We start from the raw sequence: 10,044 nt of genomic DNA on the forward strand, positions 1-10,044 counted from the left end.
ATTCAATGGTACTGCATCAATTTCAATCAATGGATTGTGTTTCAACGTTCACATCAACGCTATACTTACAGCAGGGTCGTTGTCTACGGCTGAGGCTGTAGTAAGTACGTCCCCCACCCGGGTACTCTCCTGCAGCGTTATAGTGGTGACGGACAAACTCACAACTGGGGCATTGTCGTTTCGATCCTGAAAGTCATTCATGGAACAGTCATTAATGAGTACAACAATAATGTGTGATTTTCTCAGGTAAAATCAATTTCAGTTTAGTTCGTATGTATATCAACAGGCAGATAACTCACGATGACGGATGCTCTGACAGTCGCGGTGGCTGACGGGAGGAACGAGTTGACGCCATCTGCTGTTGTGACGAAGAACTCGTAAAAATTACTGCTTTCGTAGTCAAGTGCTTGTCGAGTGTGTATCTCGCCATTTTGTGAGATGGTGAAATTGCTAGCTCCACTGCCGACCAGTTGGTAGACGATGTTGTCGACAGAATCTGCGTCTTCAGCCTGTTCACATTCAAATGGATAATTATTAAAATGCATAACACATATAAGTTGAAGGGCTCATATCAATCGGTATTCTTATAATTTCGAGTATTGGTCGTGAAATTTTTACAGCGTTTAAATCAAAGGTGTACGTGTAACAGACTACATTTTATCAGGAAACCTACCTTTATAGTAGCGACAAGATAGTTGGCCTCATTCTCCGGAACCTTGGGCTCGTACAGTGACTGTACAAAGATAGGAACGTTGTCTTGTTTGTCTTGGACGTTGATGGTGACGGTGGTAGTGCCACTGCGGCTGTCGACAGCAGAATCACGGGCAATGACAAGAACATAATGCACCTTTTGAGTCTCGTAGTCCAAAGCTTCGGTCGTGGTGATCTCCCCTGATTGGGAGTTGATCGTAAATCTGAAAACAGTCAAGGAAAGGTAATAATAACTTCTTTCATTCATGCTGTTCTCTGGTCAGAGATGATGGTATAATTGTATGATTTAAATTTAGATATATGATATCATAAGCGGCGTACTTACTTTTCAGCACTCAGTGAGTAGAACATCTGACTGTTCACTGTGTCTGGCTCATCTTGGTCGTTTGCCTGCACAGAGAGACATTACCAAATATATCAATTTGTATTTTTAGACTTCGTATATTGGAATTCGAAGGCCAGTATTACTGAACAAGAATGAAAATATACTGAAAACTAAAGCATACCGATACACTGCCAACAGGTGCGTTGATCACATTCTCGTCAACGGAGAAGGAGTATTGCTGATTGAGGAAGATGGGGTTGTTGTCGTTGATGTCGGTGACTACGAGGCTGAGAGTAGTAGTTGCGGTCTGTTGGCAAGAAGAGCGAGGTGCGATAAACATTCAGTTCCAACATGTAAAGGGTGTGTTGAATAGTTACACTTCATATTTATATGGTCACAACTGGGCATTATGACCCCTTATATACTGGCTTAGATATTATATACATGTATATGTGTATGCCTATTATATATATATATATATATATATCCTTACCCGGCTTGAGGAGTCCGACACAGAGACCAACAGGGAATAGTTAGGGCGACGCTCTCGGTCCAGGCGGGTTCTCGTTCTGACAATACCGCTGTAACAAAACAGGTTTTATAGATACCTCAGCCGTAACAGTACGTTTCAGGGCAGATATCTTAATATCATGGAAAACAAATTGCCTATGTTACTTGTTTTGACAATATATGTGGCAATGCGACATAAGTAGAAAATAGAACGCGGTTTACTCACTTGTTTTGCTCAATGGTGAAGTCAAAGTTGCTGTTGCCTGAGATGATGCTGTATGTCAGGACGTCGTTGTCAATATCAGTTGCCTGGCAAATAGGAAAGATAGTTCATTAAAAAAATGTTTTATTATGTGTATGTCTTCTGGTTGAATACAAGGTGTAATCCAAGTCACAACGTTATGGCGAACGATGCGCGATTTACACTATAACACAATACATACCGGAACAGCAAATATGGATGTATCTATGGGAACGCCCTCGCTGATGGACAGGCTGTAGTTGGGGGATGGAATTGATGGACCCTCATTGCCGGTCCTAGTGACGTTGACAATGACAGCGGTCTGTGCCGACTTCTGTTCCCCGTCGAGGGCGTTATCAGTAGCTTGTATTGACAGGGTGTAGATGGTGTTCCGGACCACGCTCCCCACAATTTGAATACTTCCAGATACACTGTCAACTTGGAACTTCCCATCTCCGTCACCACTGACGCTAACCAGAGAGTACGTGATGGCACCATTGACCCCTGTGTCAGCATCAGTTGCCACAACCTGAACAACAAACAGATAAGTATGGGAGCTAGTAAAAATGAAGATGATCAAATGTGCAGTTACATGGTCAACACTTTACGAAATGACAAAAAATTATTCTGTTACCAAAGATACCACTTATTAGTATTGAGATTCACGGTAGATATCTGTAACTTACCGTAAGGATGGTTTGAGGATTGCGGGAGTAGTCTCCCTCTCCGACCTTGATGATGGATGTTGTTGCAGGGAAAATCGGGGCGTCGTCGTTTCTGTTGAACACGTTGATAGTCAGAGAAACTGTAGATGATCGTTTCTCTGCAGTGCTTGCTTCGGCAACAATAACCTGAAAATTATATACCGTGAACTCAGATTTGTAAATGTTTCGGTGGCTAGTATCCCCATTTCATGCCAGTATATTGGTCATTTCAATATAGTCATATAGGTAATATGATCCACTACTCACCGAGAAGGAGACAACGGGTGTTGTTTCAAAGTCCAGGTTGTTGGTGTTGAGACTGATATATCCGTTGCTGTTGACGCCGAAGATGCTTGTTCCCGTTACAGTAAATGTGTAAGATTGGCGAGGGTCAGACGCAAGCTGGAAGTGAAACAAGCTCATTTGAAGGAAAAGTAAATCTATGTTTAAATATTGTTTTAAGTTTCTTTAATGAGTGTGTTGTTTTTGTTGTTGTTTTGGTTTAGTTTTGTCCGACTCACCACATCGCTGTCCGTTACTTGAAGTTGCAATAGCTGTGAGTTAGACAGGTCGGTCACCAGCGTTCCTACTGCGGAGTTCTCGAAGATGTAGCCGGTCAAAGTTCCGGTTGATGACGTCACAGATGGGGCAAAGAGATTAGCGGAGTTGATGGACAAGACAATCTGCGCCCGTTCATACCGCCTACGATCTGATTGCTCTTCGGCCTATGCAAACAAACATGTAGATGATGATTATTATTGCATGACATTATGACAATTCGGAATCATATTGATGTATGGTATAATAGAATTCATGCTCTTCCAGTTTTTCTTTGGTTCCTCATCTACATCAGACATGCTTACCCTGAGGACTAAGGTGAGAGTCTGTGTTGAGAGTCTACTGATGCTCTGTATCTGGTTAATAGCGGCCGTGTACATGTCTGACCCCGGGGGCGGGTTCTGGGTGTTGACGGCAAACATGCTGGTGTATCCTGACGGGATTGCTGCAAAAGGTTGCACGAATATTAAAAATCAATTACAAATACCGCGCTTTCTTTCACTCTTGACAGTAATAAGGGATGTGATGACGTCTCCGTAATGATTAATCAGTAAGATTGCTTGGAAGTTTCTTTCTCTAGATAGGCTCTACATTAAATTTCTTACTCTCTTGGATGAAGAATCTGATGGGAGAGTTCAATGTGTCCTGGTCCTTGGCTTGGATGCTAACGGTCTGCTGGGTGGGCGTGATGGCGGGAGATGGGAAGAACGTCATCTGGCCAGTCTGGAGAAAAACGTTCAGCATAAAATATAGTCAGACAGTATTCAGACAAATAAACTGTTTATATTTCAGAACTATATGACTGAACTACTTACCAGTTCATTTGAGGTGACGGTGGTGGTGTAGCGAGGGTTGTAACAGATGCCGTCGTAGCGAGCACAGGATGAGTATTCAAAGACGGGGCCCAAATCATCTCCGTCGGTGATGTCGATCCTCAGAGTTGTAAATGACGTTTTGCGGTTGGTTAGCGGGTATGCTCGGTCCTTAAAGCAAAACAAATACATTAGGTACCAAAATACAAGTACCAACAAAAACTATATTGATGTGGTATAACATTGTTCTGTAGCTTATAACACTGTTCTGCAGCTTATAACACTGCATTGCAGCTTATAACACTGTTCTGCAGCTTATAACACTGTTCTGCAGCTTATAACACTGTTCTGCAGCATATAACACTGTTCTACAGCTTATAACACTGTTCTGCAGCTTACCGAGGCTGAGATGTTGAGGATGTAGTATGCCTGGTTGACAGCGCTCAGTTCTTCAAAGTCTAGACCACCTGTCACGGTGACATAACCCTCGCTGGGACGCCTAATCTGGAATACCGTGCTTCCATCAGTCTGAAAACAACATGTGTGAGCATAACTACTTTGAATTCCATAATGACAAACAACGGAACCATTAAACGGGATGTGCAGTACGTGATTTAGAATAGAGGAATTCGAGAGATCAACATTAGCTCATGGTAGCAGTAAAATTCATAACGGTTGAACGTTATAGTAAGTATGTCTCACCTTTGCACCTGATCCAGGCACAATACCAAAATCAATATTCTTATTTCCTCCAAAATCAAGGTCGGTGGCAGAAAGTCCTTGGAAGACCGTCGTTCCAATTGGGGCAAGCTGAGAAGAGAACGTGCAGTGATAAGAGAGAGCAGGAACTCTTATGACAAAAGAACGTCTTGCATCTCTTCATGAGATACCTTTCCTTATTTGTATTTTTCTGTTCAAAGGAAATTGATCTTATATGATCTTACCTCGCTGACTGAAATAGAATAGGGGGCGCCGACGAACACGGGGGCGTTGTCGTTGGTGTCCTCAATTGCAACTCGTAGTGGATAGTAGCGTGTAGTTGCTGAGATCAGAGAGTTGCATTCCATGACGAATTCGAAAACATTTTGATCGTCAAAACTTGAAGGTGACGCGCCCTGAAACACAGCATAAATCTTTATATTCGCATAGGATATCACACAACATGTTGAAACGGGCGTCAGGGAATCTTAAACATAGAGCATTCATTTATTATTTCATATAGAATCAACATTACGTGGAATCATGACCACGTAGTACGTAAACGTGACCACATAGTACGTACATCTCTGTCGAGTGCCCGAAATAGACGAAGATAAATCCCGCTTTGGAAGTCTTCAAGTCGAAAGTAATCGTTGGGGTCGATTCCGGCTATGTTCCGTGATAATATCAGGGATACAGTAGACCCCACGGAGCCGAATATCCGTATCTGGGCCGTGTGGAAGTCGGGGTTAGCCTTTAGATCTGAAAACAAAGATGATAACGGTAAAAGAAAGTAAAAGATACAATATGCACGTTTAGGTATCTTTATAGATATAACACTGGCATTATTTTAATAATCTGATTTCATTATTTTACAGCACAACGTACCTGCTTCTGTTGCCTCCAGAATTGACACTGTTAGAGTTGAGATTCCGCCAGAATCTATCGGCGTGCAGGCTAAAACGATACACATAGGAAATATAATTAGAAAACAGTATGCAAATGTATTCAAGTGTTCACGATCCATAGACATTTATAAGGAGATGTTTAAGAATGTTCCCAATGTCCATAATCCTGTTACAGAATTAACAACTTAACCTCAAGTGAGAAAAAATGAAATACATATAAACCATGACTCACGTTCTTGTGAGAAGGCTGTTCCTAGTATGATGAGTAACAGTTCCAAGGCGGTCAGGTCGGACATCCTTAGAGTCCTCATTCTGTGTAGTTTGGGCTTGGCCCTGCAATGTCAAAAAGAAGCAGTGTAAAACAATTTCCCAAGTCAAGTTCCTCTCCGGGTAAGTGGTAAGTGTGAGAGGTAGGTACGGGCCCAACGAAACGGGTTGATCTGGCTACACCTTTCTAACCCGCTCACTATATACTGTTACCATGAAAGGTGGGCGGCGCTTAAACAGGATTGGCTGATAATCCGTTCCCTGTGCTCCTATTGGCTGAAATTTAAACAATAGGCCTAATCACAGTTTTAATCCCTTATTATGCCCCGAGCTTAGAGTTTTTTCCTACTACATTTGTAATTATCGTCTTTAGACTGAAGACTGTTAATCCCTCATTGCCTGTGGACATCGCTGAAACAATGGCCTTGATTTCAAGGGTAGACGGGTATACATGCACGAGGCTTTGAAGTGTTACTTACAGCTATTACTTGAGGTCTTATCTTAGTTCACCACCACTACTAAAATAATTTAGACAGTTTTTGTATCTGAAGGAAACACCGGGGGCTGTTGTAAGGCTATATTGAAATATAAGGAGAATTAATTTTATTGTCTGGTTGGTATTGGTCACGATCCATAGACATTTATAAGGAGATGTTTAAGAATGTTCCCAATGTCCATAATCCTGTTACAGAATTAACAACTTACTCAAGTTAGAAAAATTGAAATACATATAAACCATGACTCACGTTTTTCAATTGGGTAGACTTTAGATGTAACGTTTGTTTTGAATGCTACCGTGAGAAAAGTGTTTTCAAGATATGCTCCATAACATGTCGGTAAGATTGTGATAGTTGCTAAACATATATTGCTAATGATTTATTTTGAAATTTAATTAGGACAAAGATGGATATGTGGTTCGTCGTAAAGAGCCTGGTTGAATCATACCAACACATTGATTTCCACATGGAGCTACGGGACATTAACATCCGGTATAACTATCGACATGTTTGTTGTTTTTCCGTATAACTGCTAGCGGAACAATCGAATTATGTCACTCATGTGCTTTTTCTGAATGATTACTCTTGTGAAACTCAAAGTACAATTAAATGCATAACAAGCGATGGGATATTGACAAGCATAAAATATGTCAACCTTATAATCTGACTGGCTGGAGTATTCTAGGCCTTCAACTTCTATAGTACTTTTGTAAAAAGTTGTTTAAAAGGCATTTTTCTATTAATAAACAGAATCACTATTTAGATATTCAGACTGGCATTTCTGCCTGATCAATATGCGCTAGGGCTTATAATAACCAAATACCATTGCAAAGAACAATCTTAATCAACATGGATACAAATGTAACCTACATGGAATATCGATGACAGTAAATGAGGTAAGAATTATTGAGTTCAGAGCATGCTAATAGCCAGTGCAATATGTCGATCAGTGACACAACTAGTTTGTCTGGCTAGTACCGGGTAGCGCTACAGCGTTCCTGTTATACTCACTAACCAATCTTGTTTGTTAGGTGTAAGAGTCATGTTATCATGTGAAACACGAACGACGTAATAATACAGCGATCAACAGATTTAACATCATTGGCTTTAATATGTCCTAACATTAAGTCATAATTCCAGTAAGCTGTTAATCAGAATCGTGTATGTATGCAACCTTTAAAAATATCCACTGATATATATGTATAGAAAATCACCAAGCACTGCCTATGTGTTCTGTAAATTAAAGTAATGAGTATAGAAATATACTACCCATCAAAAGTTTAGACTCACTTAAAGCACTCACTATATGTTATGTATATGTATGTGGTTACATCGAAGATGAATTTCTCCACCAACTTGGGGGAACCAACTGAAAACTTTATGCAGATGAATTGCACAAGGATGATGCTTCAAATTGCGAAAGGCATGAGCAAATGTCGTGCGTGTAAACAGATGCGTTTTGGTGTAAAGTTTTGTTAAGAATTCGCCAATTTTCACAGATTTTAATCATTTACTGAACTCATGACAATAATCTTTTCAATGTTACGAATATGTTTTACAATACACCAGTTTATAACTAAACAGTACCTTTAAACAGTATGGAATATTTTGCAAAAAGCTAGTTTAGAGCAGTGGACAAGTAAGTGGCTACATTTACACTAGTGAGTCTAAACTTTTGATGGGTAGTATAGAATCCATTGACTATGATATATGAAAGTTATATAAAAGGATGACTTAAAATCACCATGACTCGTAATTATAATACAAGATCTAGAGTGTGTCAGGGCGTGATCCAAACACATCAGCCCTGTGTGGTTCCGGGTTGGATTTGATCACCAATATTCTGTATTGGTCGAAAGACACCAATCGACAATGTAAAATTGTCACAGCATTATAATTGCAGACTTTAATACATACATAGTAACACAGGTTACTCTTAGTGTGACAGTGTGGTATGACGCCAAGATCGAGCTCAGTCGCCTGAGTGTAATTAAGTGTTACATCTGCATCAATTTCAACACAACGCATATATGTATATTAATGATAGTTTTTTATTAAATAGCAGTGTATAAAAAAGTGTATAAATATACAAAAGGATTTCATTTGGCAATGACAAAATATAACTCTCGAGACAATGTGTCACTATATACATATGGATATCACTTGGAGTGTTTCATATACATATTTACATTTGCACATACTTACAAATATGATTTTACATCAGTACATCTGATTGCGATTGTAGTGTTTAAAACACCAATGTTTTATGATCAAAATATACAACACATGTTTTATTGGGGGACTAATTGTGTGGGTTGTCCTCAGTACGGACAATCATCATCGCCCATCAAGTTGATTACGTCAGTCTTCAGTTACAAAATGGTCGTTCCTTCTACGTAGCCAGTGTGCTGCTCGCGGGGACTGGAAAATAAACCAGAAAGGATTTTGTTATACATGAATGAAGTTTTTTTTATAACCAAAGACCTTTTTTCAATAAATGAACACAAACACTTTTAGTTCACAGCTTAAGGAAATCGAATTAATGAGCTCCAATGGCAACCATTCAGGTCTCTCACCTTTGGTAGATGGGATTGCGTGTGGAACCTCTTCCATGAGTGCCAGGGGGACGGGGCGTGTCTAAATCAAAGTTCATGTTTATCTCCCCAAGCGCCTGCACCGTCTCGTCAGGGGGGACGTACATGTTGAGACTCTGAGGGGAGAATAGATTATCATCAGCACATATTCATGGGAACACTTCACAGTAATGAATCTTTCAAACAAATTTACTGAAACACCGTCAGTGTTACACAAAATTAGTTTGTAAATTTGGTTCCACCTTTCCATAGTCATAAGAAATAACTGCAAGCAGCTCAGCCGATTAAAGGATTCCGACTGTGAAATGAGAACGTGTGTATGAATCGTAGATATTTGCTGTAGGTGTAGGTAGTAGGTAGAAGATGATATGGGAACTGGCAGACTATGTATTTACCTGAGTTTCATATTCTCTGAGGAAACTGGGTGGTTCGGTGAAGTCAGGATTGGTGAAGTTTGAATGGTAAATCCTGAACTGATGCAGATAGTGAGTATACCTGAAAATATAACGTGTTCTTATAAGATGTTTTTTCAAATATACATGATATTAATGCTTTCAGAGTCAAAAAGAGTTAGTGAAAACATCAGAATATTTTCAGCGATTCGCTTGTTTACAATGATAAATCGCCGTTATTTTGGTTCGATCACATTGTTAGCCAATATTAGCGTATTTTATATTGTGTTTTGTACCAACCTTGACCAAAGATAAAGAAGAACGATGATTCCAACAAGGCTGAGGACGATGATGATGGCGCCGAGAGCCACGAAGGCTGCCCAGGGGTTGTTCAGCCACCACACATAAGACTTAGTGACCTGTATCACGCCACCGCCTAGAAATGCCGAACTTCGGGACATCGCGTTCGCTTGGTATGGCTTACGAATCATGGAGACGAAACTGCCTATCTGTAGTGCCGATTGTTTCACACGGGCCAAGATCGCCTTTGATTGGTCGCTTTCTGTGGTTACACTGTAAATAAACAAGAATGTTGTCAATTGTTCGTTAAGCGTAAACATGTATTCCCAACGTACATTTCCCCTTTATTTTGTTTATAATAATTGTCAGTTCTCCTTAGGTAAATATTCATTCAGTGTTGATTAAAGTTTTGTGTTAAGGGGTACAAATGGTTACATATTCAAAGGAAATTTGTACTCGTATATAATACCGAGTAAAATCATTAAAACCTTTGATATAAGTCGTATCAATCTTTGTTTACAGCCGA

The 10,044-nt window shown here is 40.0% G+C and overlaps 1 protein-coding gene across 1 annotated transcript; it reads right to left on the bottom strand.

Annotated features, from left to right (window-relative positions):
- Positions 1-48: 48 nt before the first annotated feature.
- Positions 49-9,720, bottom strand: LOC124286673 (cadherin-99C-like). The gene is made up of 23 exons (XM_046723078.1): positions 9,519-9,720; positions 9,222-9,321; positions 8,809-8,942; positions 5,701-5,801; positions 5,449-5,517; positions 5,144-5,322; positions 4,806-4,976; positions 4,564-4,671; positions 4,261-4,389; positions 3,865-4,032; positions 3,655-3,772; positions 3,355-3,494; positions 3,013-3,216; positions 2,759-2,893; positions 2,474-2,638; positions 1,990-2,316; positions 1,773-1,855; positions 1,530-1,617; positions 1,218-1,343; positions 1,037-1,101; positions 674-914; positions 300-509; positions 49-186 (listed from the first exon to the last, which is right to left on the bottom strand). Exons 1-23 carry the CDS (start codon positions 9,707-9,709, stop codon positions 49-51), a joined length of 3,390 nt encoding a protein of 1,129 aa, XP_046579034.1. The 5' UTR covers positions 9,710-9,720.
- Positions 9,721-10,044: the final 324 nt, after the last annotated feature.

Source organism: Haliotis rubra, unplaced genomic scaffold, assembly GCF_003918875.1.
Source record: "Haliotis rubra isolate DU_JTF1 unplaced genomic scaffold, ASM391887v1 Scf39, whole genome shotgun sequence".
Classification (NCBI taxonomy): domain Eukaryota; kingdom Metazoa; phylum Mollusca; class Gastropoda; order Lepetellida; family Haliotidae; genus Haliotis; species Haliotis rubra.